General features: G+C 46.4%; 1 protein-coding gene across 1 annotated transcript in view; it reads left to right on the plus strand.

Annotated features, from left to right (window-relative positions):
- Window positions 1–709: 709 nt before the first annotated feature.
- Window positions 710–25784, plus strand: part of BICC1 (BicC family RNA binding protein 1) — a 279063-nt gene continuing 253988 nt past the window's right edge. The window contains exon 1 of the mRNA XM_036769596.1: window positions 710–912. Coding sequence (XP_036625491.1) covers window positions 726–912 — 187 coding nt within the window. The 5' untranslated portion in view covers window positions 710–725. The remainder of the gene's footprint in view (window positions 913–25784) is intronic.

Raw genomic sequence — 25784 nt, forward strand, 5'->3', positions numbered from 1 at the left:
GAGAGAGAGAGAGAGAGAGAGAGAGAGAGAGAGAGAGTGTGTGTGTGTGTGTGTGTGTGTGTGTGTGTGTGTGTGTGTGTGTGTGTGTGTGTGTGTGTGTGTGTGTGTGTGTGTGTGTGTGTGTGTGTGTGTGTGTGTGTGTGTGTGTGTGTGTCGGGGGCTGGGGGTCCGTGTGTGCGTGGTGCGTGTGGGTGCCGAGGGTGGTCCTACCGCCTCCCCGCCCCCACCCCCGCCCCCCCGTGGCCTGTCCGGGCCAATGGAAAGCCGAGGCGGCCAGGGTGGGCGGGGGCGCCCGGGCCGCGAGGAGGGGGTGGGGGCGGATGGAGCCTCTGCCTGGGCGGCGGGTGGCCGGGCAGCAGCAGCTGGGGCAGCGGCCCAGGCAGCGGCAGCAGCGGGGCGCTCAGTGCGCGGCGGCGGGGCCGAGGGCAGCAGCATCGCCAGGGGCAGCGGCGGGGGCGGGCCCGGGAGCCTGGGGGGGCCCGCGCGGGGATGCGCTCAGGGCGCGGCCGCTCCGGCTCCGGCTCCGGCGGCTTGGGCTGCTGGGGGGCGAGCTAGCGGAGCGGGCCGGGGAGGCGGAGGAGGGCCAGTCCGAGGAGGCGGAGGAGGCGCAAGGGGAGGAGGCGGAGGCGCCGGAGGAGGAGCGGTTGCGGCGGCGCCCGCGGAGGAGGAGGCGGCGGCGGCGGTGGGGACGGCGGCCGGAGCCCGAGCCCCAGCCCCCGCACACCATGGCTGCCCAGGGCGAACCGGGCTACCTGGCGGCGCAGTCGGACCCGGGCTCCACGAGCGAGCGCAGCACCGACTCGCCCGTGCCGGGTTCCGAGGACGACCTGGCCGGGGGCCCCCTGCCCAGCCCCGAGTGGAGCGAAGAGCGCTTCCGCGTGGACAGAAAGAAACTCGAGGCCATGTTACAAGGTAGCTTCCCCCTACCCCACCTCGGACCCCGGGCCAGCCTCTGCTCCCCTCGGACGCCAGGCCTCTCCCTCCCCTGCAGCTTCTGGCAGCCCCGGCTTACCTGGGACACCCCTCTCTTTTCTTGCAAAAAGTCACTACGGCTCCCTGGGCCTCAGTTTCCCCATCGGCGAAACGAGGGGTGCGTGTCAGTTTAGATGATGTTTAACGCCCTTTCCAAGTCTTGCTCCCTTGACAATCCGCCTAGATGAGGATGGGGATGGAAGCCTTTTCATAGCGCTTTAAGGTCAACAAAGCGCTTTCCTTCCCAGCCTCGGTGCTCGGGATTGGTCATCCCCTTCCCTGCCCAGCTCGGGCGCCTCTCCCCCGACCCAGGTCCCCCCAGGCTCCAGGTTCTCCGCAGCAGCTGCTGCTCACTTTCTCGGAGCCCTCCTCTTCCCTCCTGGCCTAGGGGGCCTGGAGGAAATGATTCCTCCTCCCTTCGCCCTCCTTAGCCGTCCCCGCCTCCAGTCTCCCCCAGCGGAGTGGAGCAGGGCCTCCATGGGGGGAATCCCTCAGCAGCTGGGGGGTGAGGAGCCCCGCTGCTAACTTAGGACACTCACCCCCCTCCTCCACTCCCCCGCCGGCGGGAGGATCGCCGGGACTTGACCCCACCGGCAGCCAAACTTTTTCTTGAGAGGTGTCTGGGAGAGGCACTTAAACTTGAAGTTGGGCGCCCTCGGACCGGCACAACACCAAGGGCACCCGAACTTGGGGCGGGATGCCGCCTTGAGCACGGCCAAGCTCGGCCTACGTCCGCTTTCCTGCGCGTTCTCTCTTTCTGTCACTTTCCTCCCGCCTCCCCCCTTCCCCATGTCAGTATCCACTTCCTCCAGCTGAGGGGCCTCGGAGATGAGGCTCACGTTTTAGGATGGGGTTCCCACCCCACCCCCTATTTGGGCAGAAAGGGCCAGGATGAAAGGGGGGGAGGGCGAGCTGTGACTATCTCCCGGGGAGATTCTCGGGCAGTGCCAATGTGTGTGAGCACAGAGTTGCCTGCATCTCCTGCTGGGCTTAGGAGGACACATGCTGAGTCAAATGCATTTCAGAATATGTCTCCCTTCCTAGGAATATAGGCGTCGTAGTTTGAGTCTCACAAATCGAGGCCACAAGTCAAGTCAACAAATACTTGTTAACTGCCGCTTGTGTGCCCTGCACCGTGCTAAGTGCTGGGAATAGAAAAGACAGCTCCTGCTCCCAAGGCCCTCACATCTAAAGGGGAAGACCGTGTAAACGTCTGACTACAAACAAACATACAGGATAAATGAAGATGAGCAACAGAGGGCAGGTTTTAAACTCCTGCTTTATTCCTTTCTCTCCCTAACCAGAAAAACTTGTAGCCATGCCAGACTCCCAACTAGTTCTGGCTTTGCACGTTAGCATTTAGAGTTTAGAGGGAGCCCAAGGTAACTGTGACTTTCCCGGAAAATGTAAATGACCAGGGTGACTTGAAAAACTCATGCCTTCCTTGGCATAACAGTAAGAAACCAGGATGGTTGTAAGGATTATCAGTTTGCAAAATAAAGGCCTAACAGTGAACCAGCTACCCAAAGTTTCCTGTGAAGGTTAACCGAGTTCAAGGATGAGTTCAAGGCAGAGCAGGTCTTGTTCAAACCCTCCCATCCCTTATTTCAACTTTGTTAGGAGGGCACCTCAGCTTTGGAGGACTTTGGGCTTGTGGTAGTCACTTGAGACCTTTTGGGGACAATGGAGCAGGTTTTTCTGAGAGGACAACATGTTTTCCAAAATAATCACTTTGGAAATGCACAACTGGGGGCATTCGCCCTTTGGTTTTGGGTCTGCTGCACATTTGCCATCATCCTCACTTGTTCCTTCTTGGAAAACCATCTGGATGGTGTGAGAAGGATGTTTCTCTGTGTTTTGAATTATGTAACTTTCCAGGAAAGTTCCTTCATCTTACTTGATAAAGGCTTCATATCTCATATTTGCAAGTAGCAACCTTTTCTTTGTTGGGTATAGCAGATTTTAGTTGTCACTTATTAGGTATTCCATTCCTGACGAAAACTGTAATTGTTAAAACAAAATATTTTAAGGAGAATATCAGTAAAGAAAAAATTCTCTCGTGAGTTGGATGCTTCAAAAAAATATCCTTCCCTCTTGAGACATTTCAAGACAGTTGTTTCTTGGATGTGTTTGGGTTGACTTGGGAAAGACGAATGTAGAAAAGATTGAACACCAGCGTATACCATGCAGACAGGAAGCGCCAGAGGAGATCAGAGGAATTTCTAGGCATTTACAAAGTCAGTATCATTTAGTGTCTTTACACTGAAGTGTCTCTTTAGACATGGGGTTTGGAATGCAAAGACCTGGGTTCTAATTCCACACTAAATAGCGACTTGACCTTGGTTAAGTTGTTTTCCCTCTCTAGACCTCAGTTTCCCCATTTGTAATATTTGATGGCATTAGATGAGATGAGCTCTGAGGTCCTATCCCAGACCTTCTGTGATTCAGTGGGAATCAGCTGCTCATCGGCTTCCTCTGTGGGTTGACATCTTTGTTCTCTGAATCACCTGTTTATAAAGTGTCAGGCCCGTTTCTGAGAGGCATATACGTGCTTTATTGGTGGTTGTCTTAACCAGCGAAGCTTGTTTAAAACTTTGCTTTAATGGATAGCTCCTTTGTTAGGCCAAGAACTGTCCTCCTTTGCGGTTGGTGGCCTTGGGCTTGAGAGGTCGTGGTCTTTAGAAGGCCAGTCTTGCTTCAAGAAGACATCAGTTCACATCCTGCCTCTGATACTTCCTAACTATCTGACCAGGAACAAGCCGCCTCATCTCTCTTCTCATCTGTAAAATGGATGTAATACTAGCCATAGAACCCATCTTCCAAGATTGTTGTGAGGCTCAAATGAAGTCACGTAATATGTCAAATATGCTTTAAACCTTAGAATGCTCCACAAAAGGCAGTGATGTTTATTTATTTGAATTATCTTGTTCCCATATTTTCAATGGAATTTAGATAGAAAAAAGTCCTGGGACAAGCCTCTATTATTATTGTAAAAAGATGTAACGAAATTAATGCTCCTTTAGGACTGGAGGGATCTCAGAGGTCCTCTTGTGTAATCCATTCATTTTATAGGGGAGGAAACTGAGTCCCAGAGAAGTGGGCAAGGGTGTGCACAGGCTTCATTTTCCCTTCCTCCAAAATTTGTAGGCACAAAACAGATCTCTTGCCATCAGACTTCTTTTGTCCCTTTACCGTTGGGAGAGAAAGAGGTAGCAGAAGTACAGCCTTGCACAGAATCGCTTCATGTGGTTTTTGTGGCACTTTTCCCTGACCCAGAACACTTAGGCAGTCTTGGCCTAAACTCATTTCTTATAAGCAAGGACAGTTCATTCGGGCTCCATTCCCTCCCCAGTGTCCCAGCACCTAATGCAGTAAACTGAATGTTTACCCCTAAAGCCTGCAAGCTTCTCGTACCTTTAGTCCTCAGACAAAGGGACTTGTCTACCGAACCCCGCATGAAGAAATTGGGCCCAGTGAGGAATAGAAGGCAAAGTAGCCGTCATCGTAATGGGTGTTTTAATGACACTTTAGGGTTTGCAAAGCTTTTATGTGCATCATTGCACTTGATCTTCACAACAGCCCTGGGGTGGATGGATTTCTTATCCCCATTTTGCAGGTGAGGGAACAGTCTCGGAGAGTTTACCCAAGCTTGCCTATGTGTCAAAGGTTGAATTTGAACTCAGGTCCGTGTTTCTACTCTCCCCCCGCCACTTCTTTCTTTTTTTTTTTGAGACAGTTGGGTTAAATGACTTGCTCAAGGTCACACAGCTGAGGTCAGATTTGAACTCAGGTCCTCCTGACTCCATGCTTGGTGCTCTATCCACTGCACCACCTAGATGCCCCTATGTTTCCACTTCTAATTGACCTCCAATTAATCAGTAAATACTAGCAAGTATTTATTAAGTGCCTACAATGTGCCAGGCATTGCTTTAGGTACCTGGAATACTGGGAAAAAGAATGAAGCCGTCCCAACTTTCAGCGAGCTTAATTAATTAGGTCTTCAGACAAACGACTGTGCCCTTGATTACTTTTGAGTCAACAAATAGGGCTACCATGTAATTTGTGTGTGGTGCAAATATTTACTCAGAGTGCATTCATAATTTTTGAATGATTACATAGGCATGTATTAAGTGTGTTGCTGAGAGGCAGCTGTACATAGACGATGGAGGAGTTAGGAAGGCTTGGGTTCCAGTCTTCCTGAAGGAGCCATTGGGAATCAGTTACTGGCTCTGTTACAGGCAGCTCTTGGACTCTAAGTTAGAGACGATTGCTGACCTATATCAGGGAGGGATTTTCAGATCAGGAGTTCCCTACGGCGACAGTGACAGATTTGCTGCTGTCCTTTCCCCATCCCCTCAACACACGCCAGAAAATTAGCACCTTCAAACTTCTTGGAATCTTAGACTCCGTTTGTATTAGTTCTTTTGTTAATAAGTGCCAGATATCCTTGGCTATTTTCTTTTAAAATGAATCAGATCTGTTTGTTATCATATTCAGTAGCTCTTATGTATCCTTTTTGGGGGAAAAAGAACCGGATTGGAGGTCTCCGAGGGAAATGGGCAAATTAACAACAAGATTGTCTTTCCCTAAATGTACAGAGTGTGATTTGGAGATTATAATGTTTGGAATTTCTTTCCAAATGAGACTGTCCTGGGGGTAAGTTAATCTTTAATCAGTTATATTTTCGCTGGTAGAGAAATTCTTCTATGTAATGGACCAAAAATTCCAAGAGGGAAAATGTTGATAGGACGAAAGAGTCCTGATTTCAGAAATCCTTCTAGCTAACGTTTAAAATGACCAGTGAATCCTCCAAGAACTGAGGTGCGTAGACACATTTTGGGGAAAAGGGGTAGGAAATTGAATAACCTTTAAAAATTATACTTTTTTTAAAAAAAGGTAATTGCTTCAGAACAGGTGGCATTACTGATATCATTGTGTCTGTCTCCCATGCATTCCAGGCCTGGGAGATGCCCCGTACAAAGGTACCGAGGGGAGGTGGAATGTTGTATGTAACAAGGCCAAAGAGAGTAATGTGTAATGAGGTGAGGAGGGTTGACTTGGTTCCCCCTCTCTCCTCCCTCTGCCACATTCTCTCCCTCCAGCTCCACCTGTGCCTTCCTTCCACAGATGTTTTAGAACACGCTGTCATCTCTCTCTTCCCCCCTCATATTTGTCATACACCAAGCTTCTTTGTATACATGTCATCTCCCTGGGAGTAGATTGTTATCTCCTTGGGGTTAGGGATTGGACCATTTTTCATCTTTCTGTTCCCAGCACTGACAGGTCCCGAGGAAGTACTTCTGAAAAGCTCTTGCTCTGGACTAAGGTCAGATGGAAAATTTATTTCCTCGTCAGGCAGTGCTTCTGTTAAATGTGTGGGAATTCCTTTTAAATTTGACCGAATGACTAGGATCAGGTTTAGGAATGGACGCTTGGGTCAGCTTCTAATATTTAGTCATGAGAAATTGGTCTTCAGCCCCCATCTCCAGCAATCAGGTCAAGTTCCAAGGGTGCGAATGTACAGGACTATTTCTAGGGTTTTTGCTCTTGCCTGTGGCGTGATAGGGGATGGAGGTTTGGGTAGACATTTAGAAGAGGGGAGTTGGTTTTTTTTTAGTTGAGTCCCCTAAGTATAAAACAAAAAGCCAAAAGCACACAGGATGCGTCAGGTGTTCTATTCATCTGCTTTTAAACTTAAAAACGTGGAACCTAAATGTGCGCTCAGTAAATATAGCACGTAGTTCTCTCTCATGTATTCAGATCAATCGAGATGGCATCAGTTTGTGCCTTTCCTCTAGTGGTTTGATTGCAGCCATTCATACTGGCCCATTCTGTGCAACTCCTGTGTGCGGTCTCCAAACATTCACCACGAGGGGGTGACCTAACGTATCAGGGGCTCTTCCTCCATTTCTTGAACGCTTCCAGGGTACCAGTGGAATACTCTGGCTCCCCAGCCATCGTCCCTTCTTCTTGCCATGTGACCAGCCCATCTTTCCTTCTTTTCATACATATCCTTCCATTTTATTACTGTCCCTGCATATCCTTCCTCGATGGCCCTCAGACCTGTGGAAGTGGTCCAAGTCAACGAGCTAAGATGCCTATCTCACTTTCACCTCCATTTTCCTGAGGTTTCGCTGCACAGGCACTACATTGTTTACTGAGGTAACTGAGCTAAGGAGGGTTGTAATACCGGATGTCATTTCTTTAGCAAACAGTGGTTGTCTCATAGTAGGTGATTAATAAATGCTTGGTGATTGGTCAGTTAAGTGCAAGGCCCCATGCTGGACCTAGGGGGATACAAAGAAAATGACAGGCTGTGGGGCTGGGGGAGGAGATCCTATGTACCTACATGAGGGTAAAACATGGTAGGAAGGGATCTGGGCAAAATAAGGCAGGAGACTTTGAGGAGAGCACCAACAGCAAGGAAGACAGGCTTCATCCGCTGACTCTCCTTTGCTGCTTAAGTCTCCCCCATTGAAAACAGCCGGGGGTGTCATAGTGGCATCAGGAAGACTCCTCTTCCTGAGTTCAAATCCGGCCTCAGACATTTCCTAGCTGTGGGACCCTGTTTGCCTGAGTTTCCTCATCTGTCACATGAACTGGAGAAGGAATAGCAAACCACTCCAGGATCTTTGCCAAGAAAACCCCTAATGGGGTCATGGAGGATTGGACGTGACTGAAAAATGACTGAACAGATTTGAAAACAAAACACCCCTCACCAGATCCTAGCATCTTGGCCAGTGGGTCATCCTTTATCTTTTCAGTGCTTGCTGTCTCTAATTCTTCTCTCACTCTCTTTTTAATGATTTTTTTTCTTTTTTTTTAGGGGGGGAGGGCAGGATAATTGGGGTTAAGTGACTTGCCCAAGGTCACACAGCTAATAAGTGTGTCAAGTATCTGAGACTGGATTTGAACTCAGTCCTTCTGACTCCAGGGCTGGTGCTCTACACACTGTGCCACCTAGCTGCCCCTCTCACTTTTTTAAATGCTCTGAGATATGATTTCCGACCTCGCCTAATGGAATCTGCTCTTTCCCAAGTTACTGATCTCTCGGTTGCCAGTCTTAGTGACCTTTTCTCAAACCTTCAACTTTCTCACCCCTCCCCAGCACTTTACACTGTAGCTTACCTCCTCCATATAAATAGAGATAGAGCAGTTATTAAGTGCTTACTATGTACCAGGCACCACACTTAACCTTGGGCTTACAAATATAAACAAGCAAGAGTCTCTGCCCTCAAAGAACTTACATTCTTATGTGGAAAGACAACACATCAAGGAATAAAGGAGAACTTGAAGGGGTAATGGCAAGGTGTTGAAATGGGCAGAGAGGGGGGAATAAGCATTTATATGGTGCCTACCGTTTACCAGTAGGCTAAGCACTTTTTACAGCTATCTCATTTGGACTTCACAACAACCCTTGGAGGTAGATGCTGTTATGATCTCTGTTTTACAATTGGGGAAACTGAGGCAGACAGAGGTTAAGTGACTTGCTTTGGGTCACACAGTTAGTAAGCATTTGAGGCTGGGTTTGACTCCAAGGCCCAGCTTTCTGTCTGTATCTCCACCAACTTCAGGCAGCGTTATGGAGGCTCGCCCTTGGGAGAGATGAAGCTGGAGCTGCCCTATCAGAATGCAGGTTCCGGGGGTGCGTCCCATCCCCTCTATGGTTTTTATTGCACCGCTCTCTCCAGCTTCTCCCTCTCCTTTGGCAGCTCCTCATCTCACACTCCCAAGCAAATGTCCCCCAACACTTTCTCCTGGGTTCCCTTTTCTCCAAGCTGTCATTTGGTGACCTCATCAGCTTACCTGGGTTCGATGATAATGAATGTGCAGGTCCCAGCGAATCTGACCCGGGAGCGTCGGTCCCACGTTAGGGGCTGTCTGGTGGACATTTCTTACTGGATGTCCCACGGAGGGCCGAACCTCAGCTAGCTTGTTGTCCTTGCCTCTAAGACTCCCTGTCTTCCAACCTTGCCTCTTACTGTTGAGGGCCCTGCCGCCCTGCCAGGCGTCCTGGTTGGCTCTTCACTTTTCCTTAGCTCATGTGTTCAGGCCGCTGCCAAATCTGGCTTCTTTCTCGATGGCATTTCTCATTTGTGTCCCCTGCCCTCCATTCACATGGCTGCCACCCCAATGCAGGCCCTCATTTGGACTATTACAACAGGAAGGAGGGAAGATAGGAAGGAAGGAAGGAAAGAAAGAAGGGAGGAAAGAAGGAAGGGAGGGAGGAAGGAAGGGAGGAAAGAAAGAAGGAAGTGAGGGAGGGAAGAAGGACAGGAGGAAGGAAGGGAAGAATGAAGGAGGGAAAGGAGGGAGGAAAGAAGGAAGGGAGGGAGGGAGGAAAGAAAAAAGGGAGGGAGGAAGGAAGGGAGGGAAGAAAGAAGGAAGGAAGGAAGGAAAGAAGGGAGGGAGGAAGGAAGGAAGGAAAGAAGGAAGGAGGAAAGGAAAGAAGGAAGGAAGGAAAGAAGGCAGAGAGGGAGGGAGAGAGGAAGGGAGGAGACAAACCTTTTTTAAGTGCTCACAATGTACCAGGCATTGGGCTAAGGGCTGAGGATACAAAAAGAAACAAAAAGAAAGGCAGCCTCTTCCCTCAAGGAGCTTACATTCGAATGGGGGAAGGCAACATACAAAAGTGAACTGAAAAGGGGGTAGGATAGAGCAGTGCATAGAGCTCTGTGCCTGGAGTCAGGATGACCTGAGTTCAAATCCAGTCTCAGATGCTTACTCTCCATTTGCCTCAGTTTCCTCATTTATAAAATGGGGATCAAAGGAGATAACAGTTGTAAAGTACTTAGCTCAGTGCCTGGTACATTCTGTATAAATGTTAGCTATGATTACTATTTGTAATTGATAGTTGTGGTTTGCCTGGGGTCACAGCCTGTTTGGGTTAGAGGTGGGGTTGAACCCCTGTATTCCTGACTGCTTCTGCCTCTTAACTGGCCGATTGGCTCCGGGAGGAGGTGGCATCGGAGCTGAGCCTTGAAAGCAGAAAAGGATTCTGTAAGGTACAGGGGAGGAGGGAGGACCTGCATGCCAGGCTTGTAGGATCGGCATGGAGGTGCGAGATGATGTGCCAGGCTGGAATATAGAGTGTGCAATGAGAAGCGAGCAGAACCGAGGCAGGAAACGTGGGCTGTTAGGACTTTCAGTCCCATGCTAAGCAGTGTCTGTGACTTCTGTGACCCAAGGAGCCTGGGGAAAGGTCAGTGGAAGGTACTGACCTGTGCCTGTGTGGCCAATGACTTCCAGGGACACAGGCCTCTCCTCTTGGGGATATTGGGCTATGAGGATGCTTCATAGGAAGCTGCTTGAAAAAAGATGGGTCCAGCAGGATTCCAGCTCCTTGGTACCTTCCAGTGATTGGCTCAATGCCCAAGGAAGATGATCTATTGATTAATCATGCTCTGTAAAACCAAACCAAACCAACAACAAAAACCACCCCTCGATATAAGAGTTGTATTTCTTTTGTGTCTTTTCAGAGCAATCTGATTTTTTTTCCCTTTCTAGCTTAAAATTTTTTGGCCTTTTGAGTTCATGTCTTCCTTTTGTAATCTGGAATTATGCTTAGTATACCAACGCCTAATAAATCTTTCATTGCTTCTAGCACCGATTTTAACAAGCATTTATTGGTTATATGTTGTATCTTGTTAACCCATGATGGGTGAATGAGGGGCTTTGGAGAGTAACAGGAGTAAAATATGTTATCAGAGAAATGTATGATGGGAAGAGAAGGTGGGTTAGTCACATGGTGAAGGTTGATAGAGATGGGCTAAGCATTCCACTAGCATCCTTCTGATATCAGGAAAAAGACAGGAAGGCCTCCTGGGTAGACACCCTGTGGTCAGTTTATAGGAAGACAAGGACAAGAGTCTCAGGATGGGCAGGCATGGATGGGTTGAAATCTGCATCTTTGGAGGGAATGTCCATATTGGTGAGATCACAGATCCAAAGGGGTATTTTATTAAATGTTTATTAAGTGCTTACTGTGTACTAACTGGGGACAGCTAGATGATGCAGTGGTTAGAGCTAGGCCTGGAGTCAGGAAGACTTGAGTTAAAATCCAGTCTTAGACTCCTCCTAGCTGTGTGACTCTGGGCAAGTCACTTAACTCTGCCTCAGTTTCCTCATTTGTAAAATGAGCTGGTGAAGCAAATGGCAAACTGTTCCATTATCTTGGCCAAGAAAACCCCAAATGGGACCATGAAGAGTCAGACAACAATATACAAAGCTCTTTGGGTGCAGAGATGAAAACCAAAGCATTCCTCACACTCGAGGTGCTTCTATTCCATTGAGGGAGCATGGCATGTGCACAGTGAAGGGAACACCAGGAGTGGACAAAGTCAGTCCAATGAATTGCATCTAGGAGAGAGCCCTGAGGGGTGGGGCAGTGTCAGGACATGCTCCCAGTAGGAGGCAGCAGCCCACGAGGGGCTTGGAGGGAAGGACCCTCTTATCACTTGGTAGGAGGTTCGACTTTCAACTACATTAAAACTTGTTAGCTTGAATGCCTTAATTTGCTAACTGCATGTGCCAGGGAGGTGGGAGGTACGAAGCAAGATATAAAGAAGAGTACCTAGTGTTGGCTGACCTTGGTACGGAGAGGGACGTGGCGTGGTGGGAACAGCCCTGGATGGGAGTCAGGGGACCAGTGTGAGCAAAGGTAGAGTTTAGTCTCAGTACTGCATCGTGAAAATGGGGATAATAACCAGGGAATTATAGACACCTAGGAGGGTCCTCAGAGGCCATTTTGGCCAACCCCCCATTTTAAGAGATGAGGAAGCTGAGGCCTGGGCAAGCTGAGTGACTTGTCCAAGGTAATACAGCTCTCCTAGGAGAGTGTGTGTTTGTGTGCATGTGCATAACTTTGTGAACCTTAAGGCTGTATTACAGATTTTTGAGAGGAGGGTGGGAACAGAGAATGTTGTTTCCGGTTCCCAGGCTGGGTTGGCCCAGGTGGCCCCTGAGATCTTTCCCACCCCTGAAATCCTGGGCTTTGGCAGTCTTTGGGAAGGCTGCATATTCCCACCCTCCCTGCCCCCCCAGATTAAAAAGCATTTGTCTAGTGGAAAAGACCCTGGGATCCAGGGGTGGAAAGAGAGAGAGAGGGAGGGAGAGGAGGGATGGGAGGCTGGATGGCTGGATTTCAGGCCTGGTTCTGAGACGTTGAGCAGGGCCTCTTTGGGCCCTGGGCTCTTCTTCACCACCATGAGAAGGTTGGATTTCACAATTTTTCACCTCTCTTTCAACTCTAAAACTCTATGTTTACATGAAACACATGCTGTTTTAATTAAAGGGAAGATTATCTGGAGGTGGGCTAAGGCCCCAAACAAGGCCTGTGAGTGGAGTGTTTCTCTGCAAGGACTCTTTGACCTTCTAACTAAGTACTGGGATCTTAGCTTCTCCATTAAAGCAAGAGATGCTCTTTTGAGAGAGGTGTGGGCACCCCGTTCCTTGTCTCACCTGTATGATGAATGGCTCCAAGTAAGGGGGGGCTTCACCAAGTTAGATGGACAAAAGGGTGACCGTAGAGCCTTGTGAAAATAAGCTGGAGATGTCTGAAAACAGAACAGGAAATGATTCCGTGCCTGATTGTGTTAGCAATCAATCGACAGGCTTTTACTGGTTATTAATATAGATTGCTGTGAGAGGTACCTGGTTGTTATGAGTCGGCTGAAATACATATCCCGCAAAGAAGTGTCCAGCCTGGGAGTGGTGGCTAGTGGCACTCCTGTGGTCCCTGTTCCTGGGAGGCTGAGGCAGCTGGTAGATTCCTGACCATCTGAGACTTATGGGTGTCCTCAGGAAGCCCTCCCCCAATCGATGTACACTGAGTGGACCGGTTCTTTGGGAAGGTGTAGATGAGAGTTGCCCAGGACTGGAATGTGGATAAGTCTTTGCTTCTTGGGAGTGTATCCACACTGCCAAGATCTCAAGTCCACTGAAGAATATCTGTATGCCCAACACTCTGCTAGAAGGAGGTAGTGGGTAGATTAAAAAAAGTGTAAGAGCTGGGTTCTTTTGGTCTGTTTGGATACTAGAATCCTTGATGGAGGAGATTCTCATGTTGAGGATGGCAGCCGGGCAGCCTGAGCTCAGGAGAGGGTTTGAGGAAGGTCCAACTGGGCAGTTGAAAAACTGGTCTCTCAGTTGTTTTTTTTTGAAAGTAGCAACATTGTTCCAACTTTGGGCAGGAATGAAACCATCACTTTTTCAACTCGATTGCAACAGAAAAGCAGAGAAACAGTTTGGTCCATTTTTCTGAAGTGGATGAACGGACTTTTTCTGACAGGTGATCTCAGTGTTAATAATACAATAATAGTGATGATAATGGTGATGACAGTGTTTAAAAAGCACCTTAAGGTTAGCCCAGCAATTTGCATGATTTTCTTGGCATTTATAAAAACCCTGAAAGGATGTACCTAAGGTGGTGATATCTTCATTTTGTAGTGGGGGAAACTGAGTTTCAGAGAGGTGAGGAGACGTTCTTGTGGCAGAGATTGGGAGAATGGGGGGGGGGCTTTCTGACTCCAAGGCCAGCAGTCCATTTGCTGTCTCCTGCTGTCTCCCACTGAGAAAAACATTGAGGATAATTTCCTGATGTCTCTCCTCCCCCAATAGAATCAATCAATCTCTCTCTTTGTCTCTGTCTCTCTCTCTGTTTCTCTCTGTCTCTCTCTCCCCCTCTCCCTTTCCCCCTTCCTGTCCCCCCCTCACCCCTTCTCCTTTCCTCCCCCCTCCATTGATAGAATATAGGCTCTGCTGGGGTAGGACCTTTTTTTTGATATACACGTGTATCCCTAGCACCTAGCATAATGCTTGGCCCATAGTAGGTTCTTTTTTTTTTAATTAATTTTTTCTTTTTATTAATTTATTTTTAGTTTTTAACATTCATTTCCACAAGATTTTGAGTTCCAAATTTTCTCCCCATTTCTCCCCTCCCTCCACCCCAGTGTGCATTCCGATTACTATTTTCCCCAATCCGCCCTCCCTTCTATCACCGCCCTGCCCCCTTCCCTTCCATTTTCCTGTAGGGCAAGATTGATTTGTATACCCCATTGCTTGTATATCTTATTTCCCAGTTGCATGTAAAAAACAATTTTTAACATTTGTTTTTAAAACTTTGAGTTCCACATTCTCTCTCTTCCTCCCTCCTCACTTACCCTCATTGAGAAGGCAAGCAATTTGATATAGGTTATACATGTGTGGTCATGCAAAACACTTCCATAACAGCCATGTTGTGAAATACTAACTACATTTCCCTCCATCCTCTCCCACCTTCCATTTATTCTATTTTCTCCTTTGACCCTGTCCCTCCTCGTGTTTATTTCTGATTATCCCCTCTTCCCGTTTGTCCTCCCTTCTATCACTCCCCCCCCCATCCCATTCCTCTCTCCTGTAGGGTAAAATAGATTTTCATACTCAGTTGGGTGTGTATGCTATTCCCTCCTTAAAAGCCAGATCTGCTGAGAGTAAGGTTCACTCATTTTCTCTCACCTTCCCCCTCTTCCCCTTCATTGTAAAAGCTTTTTCTTGCCTCTTTTATATGAGATAATTTACCCCATTCTATCTTTCCCTTTCTCCTTCTCTCAGTACATTCCTCTCCCACGTCTTAATTTTATTTTTTTAGATATCAGCTCTTCATATTCAACCCCGTGCTCACTCTCTCTCTCTCTCTCTCTCTCTCTCTCTGTATCTATAATATATTTACATGCTTACATATACATATGTGTGTATTTCCTCCAAGTACCCTAATACCGAGAAAGGTCTCATGAGTTACAAATATCATCTTTCCATGTAGAAATGTAAACAGTTCAACTTCAATAAGCCCCTTATGATGTCTCTTTCCTGTTTACCTTCTCATGCTTCGCTTGAGTCTTGTATTTGAAAGTTAGATTTTCTATTCAGCTCTGGTCTTTTCATCAAGTATACTTGAAAGTCCTCTATTTTGATGAATGTCTATTTTTTTCCCTGAAGGATTATACTCAATATTGCTGGATAGGTGATTCTTGGTTTTAATCCTAGGTCCTTTGCCCTCCGTAATATCATGTTCCAAGCCTTCCGATCCTTGTGTAGTCTTATTAAGTGATTGATTGGCTCTGGCTGGACAGGTTATTGGCGAATCAGCAAAAACACACACACCAACTCTTGTCTGATTCTTTCACTTTTCTGTAGTGGATAGAGCTGATCTCAGATTCAGGAAGGCGTGGGTTCAAGTACCACACTGGCTGTGTGACCTTGGACGAGTCACTTATCTTTTAATGTCTCAAGCAACTCTCTAGGTCTGTGAGTTGCAGAGAAGATGCCAGTCCCACTGGGTACTCCATATGCTAATGAAATTATAGGCCAGCTTAAAAAACAGTTGACTGGTCCAATTTCTCAGACTTAGCCAGCTGTGCACAATCATAAGGATCTCTCTGCACGATGGTCTTTGAAACGAATGAAGAATAAATGATAGCCTGGGCCTCTCTGGTGCTTTGTGTCCAGAGAGTTCTGTCTCCCTTGTGGTTGTATTTGTGACTCAGGACTGCCCTCGGAGGAATGTAATGCAGATGAGATGGAGAACTCGGGGCTCCAAGAGGGTACATAGTATGAACCAAGTCACACAGAATTGCTGAGAGGGTCTCCAGGCTTTCTGATCGACAAGTTCAGTACTCAGTTTTTTTCATGAATATCTAATTGCATTTGATTCTGTTATCTTTTGTTGTTAGCAGAAAGGAATCTTTTTTCTTATTTCATCAAAGCTCAGATACTCCTCTGTGAAAACCCCGAGTGTTGAGTATTTCCTCCTGTGCTCTGCACAGAAATGAGCGTGGAAGAAGGCGGCATCCTGCTATAACCAGACTTGCCTTAATGGCCTTGACATTCACCATTGCCATGCAATCTGGTGGGAAAGGGCCGAGTTCTTTTTAAATTCTCAGCTCTCCAATATGCTGAATTGGCTCTTCTGAAAAATAAATATTGGAGATAGATTTGCGAAACTTGTAGTTTAAAGCATCTCCTTGCATTCCACGGTTAACAATTGTAACAGTATCACATTCTCAGGTTTCTCTGTGTGTTTGGGGGTCCAGTGGTCTGTCATGCTTTTGGCCTGAACAGGAAGCCAGGAGCCTGCTGGCTTGCACATTCTTGCTGGTTACAGTATAATCTTTACCTCTCTTGGAAAATATGCCTGATTTGGGATGTTTATTTCAGACCACTCGGCTTGAAGCGGGTCTGTTTAGCTGTGGAAGAACTTGAAAGTGTCTGTTCTTTCTTTCTCTTGTTAGTCTTTGTATAGACTTAAATGTCTTTTTTTTGGTCAAGACTATTGATTTCCTTGGTGTGGGGGACTGATGTGGCTTCCCAGCTCATCAGTCACTTAGTCTTAGATCAGGGGTTCTTAATCTGGAGTCCATGAACTTAAATACTTTTTTTTAATAACTGTATTTCAATATGATTGTTTTCCTGTGTAATCCTATGTGTTTTCTTTTAGGCATTAAAGCCACAATTTTGAGGAGGGGCCCATAGGGTTAGGTTTCACCAGACATCCAGGGGGTCCATGGTACTCAAAACAAAAGAACCCAAACTCAGAGAGTTGCCTGGGCTGAGAAGTGAAGGGCCCTTCATTCTCATGATCACAGGCAGTGTCTTCCTGCCTCCACGGCTGGCTGACTTGATATATCGCCTCTCATGCACATATGTAGAAATATTTGCTTGTTTGTATGTATGTGAAATAAATTGAAATAAAGGCTCAGGTCCGTCAGTGTTATACCTACAAGTTACCAAGTAAGGTTGTCCTACGCCACACTGGTTTGGAGAAAGATAGCGTCTCTGTGAAGGATCGGGGATTTTTATCGTGAAAGAATTAAAAGAAAGGGTTCAGGATGGAATGTTCCATGAACACATTCAGCTGGAGGCCCCTGGATACCAGCTCTTGGGAACCACGGAATCATCCATGGAGTCAGTTTCTTTTCTCTATGGTGGTGACTGTATGGCCATGCTTGTTTCTATAGCTCTTAAAACTCATGACTAAAAATATACTTTTATATCTTGTATAACATATATTATAAATTTACATTTTATACAACAAGATCTATTTATCTAGCACTTCAGGATTTGCAAGACATTTTAAGTAACTTTTCTCCTTTGACCCTCAAAACCCTCTTGCAAGGTAAGTGTTCCAATATTTTGTTGTTCTGTTGTTTTCAGTCGCATCTATCTCTTTGTGACCCCATTTGGGGTTTTATTGGCAAAGATACTGGAATGGTTTGCCATTTCCTTCTCCAGCTCATTTTACAAATGAGGAAACTGAGGCAAACAGGGTAAAGTGACTTGCCCAGGGTCATACAGCTAGTGTCTGAAGCCACGTTTGAACTCAGGTCTTCCTGACTCCAGGCCCAGCTCTGTCCACTTTGCCAACCAGCTGCCCCGTAATTTAAGGGCTCCAATTTTAAACCCTCCTTTTCTAGTTGAGGAAATTGAAGCTGAGTGAGGTGAGGAAGGACTTGCCCAGGATCACACAGTGAGTAGCAGAGCTGAACTGGAATTCAGGTCCTTTGATTCCGAGGCCGATCTGCACCCTGTCCAGCCCTCCCATTTTGAGGTGTGTTGTTTCTTTTTCCCTCCCTTCCCAGTCACAGAAGTGGGAGGAAGCACAGCATTTGGATGAAATACTACAGAAAAAGAGCTCTCCAGCTTGGCTGATGGTGGGGGAGCTGCTTGACCTCAGTTTCTTCACCTGTAAAAGACTGTAATGATACCTGCCTCCCATGGGTGTGTAATGATCAAGTGAGACAGTGTACGTAAAGGGTTTCACCAACATTATTTGCTGTCCGATGGCTGTAGATGGAAGACCTGGCATCCTGGACACTTACTGCTTGTGTGACCCTGGGTGAGTCCCTTCACTACTGTCGGCTTCAGCTTCTTCAGTTGTAAAATGTGGATAATAATATCCCCACTGTGGGGTTGTTGGGTGGATCAGATAATAATCATAACAAGAGCTAACATTTAAGTGGGCCACTAGGTGACGCCACAGTGCATAGAGTGCTGGGCTTGGAGTCAGGAAGACCTGAGTTCAAATCCAGATTCAGACCCTTACTAGCTCGGTGACCCTGAGCAAGTCTCTCCTCCCAGTTTGCCTCAGTTTCCTCATCTGTAAAATGGGCTGGAGAAGGAAACGGCAAATCACTCTAGTATCTCTGCCAAGAAAACCCCCAAAAGGGCTCACAAAGAGTCAGATACGACTGAAATGACTAACGAACACAAGATTGGTATAGCTCCTCCTGCGTGCCCGGCGCTGTGCTAAGGGCTTTACCATTATCCTCTCCTGCGATCTTCACCATGGGTCTGGGAGGTAGATGCTATTATTATCCCCACTGACACGGCTAGGAAGTGTCAGAAGCTGAATTTGAACTCGGGTCCTCCTGACGCCAGACTCGCAGCTCAGGGCACTGCGGCTCTCCTTAGCTGCCCAGGTGATAGCAGCTTTTCCAGTTATTATAAACATGGGTCAGTTTTTGTTTTTGGAAAAAGTTAATGTGCTGTATTGACACTTTTATTCTGTAAGGATTTCTGCCAAGAAAGAAAAAGCCAATGATTGTGTGTCTGAAGCTTGAAAGTGACTGAGTAAAAAAATGAAAATTGATTTATGCTGATATTAATTTTTTTTTACTATTCCAGTGTTCATTTTTTACTTTATGTAGCTTTTGTTCCTATCAGCAGCACCCACTAACCCAACTCTGTTTCTTCTTCTTCTTCTTGAGTTCTTAGCATTAGTTGAAAATCTTTCATTCAGCAAGTACTTACTAAGATTAAGTGCCCAAGAATTTGAGGTGAGAAGTAGCCAAGAGGTAATGGAGGGAGAGAGGGAGAAGCGAGCATGGGGGCTAGAACAGGCTATGAACAAGTGACAGATGGGGAAGGGCACCATGGCAGAGAAAGAGCGTAAAGGATGTGGGAGAAATGGGTGACTGGGAGCAAAAAGGTGGCTTGGTCCCACAGCAAGAGGAGTGGGCTCCATTGGTATCCTCAAACCAAGAGAAAGAGAGTCTGGCCCTTCTTGCATTGGGTTGATCCTCAGTGGTAAAAATTTGGGAAAACATAGATGAAATTCATGCAGGATAGGCGGGCACGGAGGGGTCATGATCTGTGTAATACCCACATGGAGGAATGCCTCCTACAGGCAAGGTCCTATCCTAGGTCATTTTGAGAATATAAAGACAAGACAATTTCTGCCCTTATGCAGCCCAGGGTAGGGTCTGGAGATGGGAGGAGGGATGCTAATGGTAAAGCAATAATTATTATACAAGGAGGGAAAAGAAAGCTCTTACAGGGATCCAGAGGAGAGACTATATACATACATGTGTGTGTGCACATTTTTGAGCAAGAATCACAGAGAGAGGAAGCGGCCTTGGCAGCGCTGGAGGAGCACTGATCTTGGAGGCATAGGACCTGAGTTCAAATTCAGGCTCTGACACTTACTACCTAAGTCATTTACTGGCAAGCTCAAATGCCAGCTTTCTGTTTTCTGCCAACGATTCTGCCTCTACACCAGGTCTTTTTCTTCTGCCTGCTTTCTCTCCACTCTCAGAGCCCGCGCTCGGAGAGGTTCAAGCTGCGATCAATTTCCTTATCAAAACTGCATAGCTCCAGGTTTGGGTTCAGTAGCATGAAGTGCATGTGGAATCTTGTAATGAATGATCATCAGAGTCCTTATCGTCATCATTCAATGGAGGTGACGCAGGGTTATGGCAGCCAAGCTCTGGCTGGTCTTCTCAATGGAAGAATTGGAAAAGTTTTGAGTGCCGGCCCAGGGGACGAACTGAAAACCAGACTAGCCTCCTCGCTGACCCTGGTCACAGGACAGTGAAATTTTTGGCCACAGCAATGCTTGAAGACTATGTATGAAAACAAGAAGGGACACAGTCTTCGTACATGCCAGTGGGGAGAGAATCCTAACTGACAAGGGTTTGGGCTCACTCAAAAGGGTCATTTCCTCCTTTTGGCTTGTTATGCCCTGGACTTGAGTTTATTGTGGAGAAATCTTCAAGATAAGTCTTAGATATATGGTGTAGGTCTTGTTCAGTCATTTCAGTTGGGTCTGACTCTTTGTGATCCCGTTTGAGGATTTCTTGGCAAAGATACTGGAGTGGTTTGTCCTTTCCTTCTCCAACTAATTTGACAGATGAGGAAACTGAGGCAAACAGGGTTAAGTGACTTCCTTTTTTTTTCTGGGCGGGGAGAGGCAGGGAAGTTGGGGCTAAGTGACTTGCCCAAGTAAGTGTGTCAAGTGTATGAGGCTCAGGTCCTCCTGACTCCAGGGCTGGTACTCTACTCACTGTGCCACCTAGCTGCCCCAGGGTTAAGTGACTTGTCCAGGGTCACATACGTAGTGTCTGAGGCTGGACTTGAATTCGGAAAGATGAGTCTTCTTGCACTTTCTCCACTGTGCCGCCTCGGCTTTCCCAAATATGGATAACGAGGCCCCCTGTAACAACCCATGGAAGCACTAAAAATAATAAATGCGTATTGTGGGGCCTTTATGGCACCTTGCAAAGAATGCAGAAGACACAAAAGGCCTCACAGGGGCCCATAAAGGGAAAACACACAAAGCACACACAGTCATTTCAGAATTCGAGGGAGTCTCTCTTACTCCATCCAGACCCTTTGAGCACTTAAGACTACCTGGGACGGGGAACATGTTTTTGGAAGAAGTGATTAGCATGCCCTCTTCCCAGTTGACGGTATGGTCAGAATCGTGACGTGGGGTTCCTGGAGCTAGCCTGAGAGGTCATCTTGTAAAGCCCTCTCATTTTGCAGATGGGGAAACTGAGACCAAGGGAGGCTAAAGGACTGCTCACAGTCATGCCAGGTCGTCAAGTGGGACCTGAGGCTCTGACAAGGGCTTAATTGCTTTTCCTGAGGATGTGACTTTAGTTTTTCAGGTGCAGGGGCCGTTTGTATGGTCTGTCTCTAGAGGAGACAATGTAGCCATTGTTCTTAAACCTGAGAGCTCTGCACCCTGGGGTTACCCAAGAGGCACCCCAGAAATCTCCCTTCTCTGCCTAGAAGGCTAGATTCATGGACTGTGCATGATGCCAGGGAGCCAAAGAATCCTCTTTTCTTCATAAGAGGCTGGGGTTCATGAACTTCCCTCCCAGACACAGGCTGGAGCACACATCTGCCCCTCCCTTGGGCTTCTGCAGGATTATTACTGCGGTCTCTTCTTAGGAACTCTTAGCCTTTGACCTCTGCTCACAAAGCCTTGGGTGAGCACATGTCTGGGTGTTCTTGCCTCAAGGGATTACAGATTCCTGGGGAAAGGAGATTGTGCAAATGCACGGCCTTCCTTCCCGCTCCAGCGCCTACCCCCAGAACTCTGTTCCACTCTGCTACATCACATGCTGGTTTGCCTTAGGAGCAGGGAGAAGGCAAACCAGTGGAAGGGCCGAGCTGGTCCATTAGATCATTTTTACTGGGCATGTAGAGTGTCCATCCTCCTGAGTCACAGGCAGTCATTCATCTTGGACAGGCAGCCCCAGTTACTGAAAAACAAGCAGGCATCACCGGTGGTCCCTAAGCAGGAGGCCAGTGCAGATTTCTGTGCTTTTCTCAGGGACATGCCCCTCCTTGACCTCAAACAAAGAACCAGAGATTTAGAGCCTCAGATGTCAGTGCGTCTAACTTCCAGATGGAGAAACTGAGGCTGGTGAAAGGTTAAGGGGCTTACTCAGGGTTCCACAGTTGGTAAGTGTTCCTGACTTCCACATCCAGGGGTTCTGTTCACTAAACCAGGCTCAGCTGGTAAATTCCACAAATTAATTAGGGAACTCAGATTCATTGAGGACTCCCCTAATTGTTCCCTTCCCCTCCCTTGCAATAATAATTTTAACAATGGACATTTATATAATGTCTTACATTCATCATCTCGTTTGTTAGATGGTACAAGTAGTGGTGCACCCACGATTACAGATGAGTAACTGAGGCTCAGGGCAGTGAAGGGATTTGTCGAAGTTGGATTCAAACCCAGATCTTCCCTGTTCCCAGTCCAGTATTCTTGCTCCAATATCACCCTGCCTCTCGATTCATGTAATAATATAGGGGGAGACCCTGACCTACTTGCTCGTTTTTTTTTGGGAATTTGCCTTTTTCTTTCTTGCTGGGGTGTATGGTCACCTTTGGTTTCAGTTTCTCGGTGGGTGGATGGCTTAGTACCGACTTATTCCTACTTAAAAACATAACTTCATTGATTTTTTTTTATTACATCACTATCATTTCCAAATATATCCATCCCTTTCTCTACCCAGAATCCATTGTAAAAGGGAAAAAGAAAGTGGAGAGGGGGTAAAGGCAGGTCAGCAGAAACATCCAACGCATCAGTTGAGATCGACAGTGTATACACCATTTCATACCCATAGTCCCCCACCTCTGCAGTGAAGGGAGGTACATTTTCTCATCACCTTATCTGGGACCAATCTTGGTCATTATAATTACACACCATTCAGTTTTGATTTTTAAATTATTACCATTCTTTCAATGTGCATTATTGTAGCCATTATGTGTATTGTTTTCCTGGTTCTCAAGTTATTTGCCTCTGCTTCTTCCTGCCTTTGTGACCTTGGGCAAGAGGCTTCCCCAATTGTGGGCTTCTCTGCCTCCTCTGGAACTAGTCCCCACCCGGCTCTTGATCACTCAGTAGGTGCACTTCACTCTATGTCCTTGTATCGGTTAACTGAACTTTCTCTTGTGCCCTCTGGAACCCTAGTTCTATTGTTAACAAATTGCCTTTCCTGTTAGCCCCCTTACTTCTCCAGATTTTCTGTGGACATGTCTCCCCTCTGATAGGTTATAAGCTCCTTGCAGGGGCTGTTTCATTTTAATTTCATATCTCCAGCACCTGGCCCATAAGAAGAGTTGAATGAACGTGTGCTGAATTGACGTTCCTCTTGAGGGTGGATCAATGGAATCATTTTTGTACATAGGAAAACAGTCCAGATAGGCCTCGTATGTGGTTTTATATTCTCAGAGTTAGAAAATGTGGCCTGCTAAAAATGCAGGGCCTGTATTTAGAAATGTGGTTCTGGGAGTTACTTAAATCAGCTCACTTCTGAATGCAGAAGTGAGTTAAGTAGAAAGATTTCCTTCCTCTTCTTTCGGATTCCAGCTGTAATTTCTGCACTGGTCAGCCCCATGGAGCATTTGCTACTTTGTGAGTGAATTCTGTGAACTTTATTTTTCTTTATCTCATGTTTGTGCTTGCGGGCCTCGGTTCCTCTCCTGGACTCCTGCCTGCCTAAGAACACACTCAGAGACGTGCACTCTGAACTCCCTGCATCCTTTTTTGCCAAGTTTCTCTGTGCTTCTGACCTCGTGATAGGCTGTTCATGAGATCTGGTTTTCATTTTTCTTTTAAAGGGAAAGGGGATTGCTTTCGGTATATAATTGTCCATCTATGTGTTGTGTCTGTCCACTAGAATATTAGCTTCCTGAGGGCAGGAACTGTTTTTCATCTTGTCTTTGTATGAACAATGCATAGCATCTGGGAGGTGCTCGGGACAGGCTTGTTGGATTGGATTGGGTGTTATGAGAAATGATTTCTGACATTCAGGTGGGGCTGGGCTATTTTAGTTACATTGCCCCAGAATAATAACATCCCGAAAACACAACTTGACTTTCCTATTCAAAAGTTTTCAGTTTTCCTTCAAGGATAAAATACAGCATCCAGAGCTTTGGCATTTAAGGCCCACAGCAGACTGGCTCTTAACTCTCTTTTCAGCCTCTCTTACCCCGCTTCACGTCCTCCCTCCTGGTCAAACTTGGCCTACTAACTGTTCTCGACCTGGAGTCAGGAAGCCCTGAGTTCCAATCCAGCTTCAAATTAGCTATGTGACTGGGCACATCACTGAACCTCAGTCTCCTCCTCTGTAAAATGGGGTTCATCATAGCACCTCTTAGGGTTGCTGTGAGCATCCAATGAGATATTTGTCAAGTGCTTTGCAACCTTCAATCCTTATAGAAAGGCTCTTTGTATGAGAATGATTATTCTTCCCCAGGCTCATCCCAGGTGCTGCCTTCTCCCTGAGGCCTTTCCTTCCCAGCGCCTTCTCTCTCTTCCAGTCCCTTAGTATGTCCTTGGTTGTTATTTCTGTGGGAATAGAGGCTTAAGCATCTAGAAGAGACCCCAGAAGTCATCTGTTCACAGGATCATAGGACCTCAGAGGTCAAGAGAAAACCGAGTCCAGGGAGGATTACCACAGAGGTAGTGAGTGGCCGTGTTAGAATTTGAACTTACATCATCCACCCCACAGAATGGGAACTCCTTGAGGGCAGTAACTGTTTCTGGATTTGTAGTCCCCTCACCCATAGAGTGCCTCATACCTAAGAGGGGCTCAATCAATATTATTTTGAATGAATTGAATTGAGTATCCTTGTGGAAAAGTCCTTTGGGAGGGAGGTGGCAAACTTTTTTCTTTGGAATATTTTTTCCCTAATTACATGTAAAAACACTTTTTAACCTTCATTTTTTAAAGTATTGGGTTCCAGATCTCACCCTCCCTCCCTGCCCTTGTCTTCTCCTGATACAGTAAGCAATTTGATATAGGTTATACAATGTGTAATTAGGCAAACCATTTCCATATTAGTCATTTTGTAAGAGAAGACGTGGACCAAAAAGAAATCATGCAAAAAAGTGAAATATAGTATGTTTCATTCTGTATTCAGGCACCAGCAGTTCTTTCTCTGGAGGTGGATAGCATGTTTCATCATGAGTCCTTCAGAATTGTCTTGTATCGTTGTATTGCTGAGAATAGCTAAGTCATTCACAGTTGATCATCCTTACGGTATAGGTGTTAACTGTGTACAGTGTTCTCCTGGTTTTCCTTGCTTCACTATGCATCAGTTCATATAAATCTTTCCAGATTTTCTGAAATCATCCTGCTCATTTTTTAAAATATGTGGTTTTGTTTTTTTCTTTTAAATTAATTTATTTTTAGTTTACAACTTTCAGTTCCACAGGCTTTTGAGTTCCAAATTTTCTCCCCCCTCTCTTCTCCACCCCCCCCAAGATGGCATGCAATCTGATATAGGTTCTATGTATATATTGATATTAAACATTTTCACATGTTGCAAAGAAGAATTATAACTAATGGAATGAACCACAAGAAAGAAGAAACAAAACAAAAAAGAGAGAGCAAATAGTTTGCTTCCATCTGCATTCAGACTCTGTAATTCTTTCTCTGGATGTGGATGGCATTTTCCATCATGAGCCTTTTGGAGTTGTCTTAGAACCTTGCATTGCTGAGAACAGCCAAGGCTATCAAAGTTAGTCATTGCACAATGTGGCTGTAACTGTGTACAATGTTCTCCTGGTTTTGCTCCCCTCACTCAGCATCAGTTCATATAAGTCTTTCCAGGTTTTTCTGAAGTCCGTTTGCTTATCATTTCTTATAGCACAATAGTACTCCTTTACCTTCATATACCACAACTTGTTCAGCCATTCCCCAATTGATGGGTATCCCTGCAATCTCCAGTTCTTTGCCACCACAAAAAGAGCTGCTACTAATATTTCAGTACACGTGTGTCCTTTCCCTATTTGTATGATCTCTTTGGGATATAGCCCTAGAAGTGGTATTGCTGGGTCAGAGGGTATGTATAGTTTTATAGTCCTTTGGGCATAATTCCAAATTGCTCTCCAGAATGGTTGGATCAGTTCACACCTCCACCAACAGTGCATTAGTGTTTCAATTTTCCTACATCTTCTCCAGCATTTGTAATTTTCCTGTTTTGTCATGTTCTGCTCATCACTTCTTATAGCAATAGTAATTTATAGCGTTATT

This window comes from Trichosurus vulpecula, chromosome 8 (genome assembly GCF_011100635.1).
Source record: "Trichosurus vulpecula isolate mTriVul1 chromosome 8, mTriVul1.pri, whole genome shotgun sequence".
Classification (NCBI taxonomy): Eukaryota; Metazoa; Chordata; class Mammalia; order Diprotodontia; family Phalangeridae; genus Trichosurus; species Trichosurus vulpecula.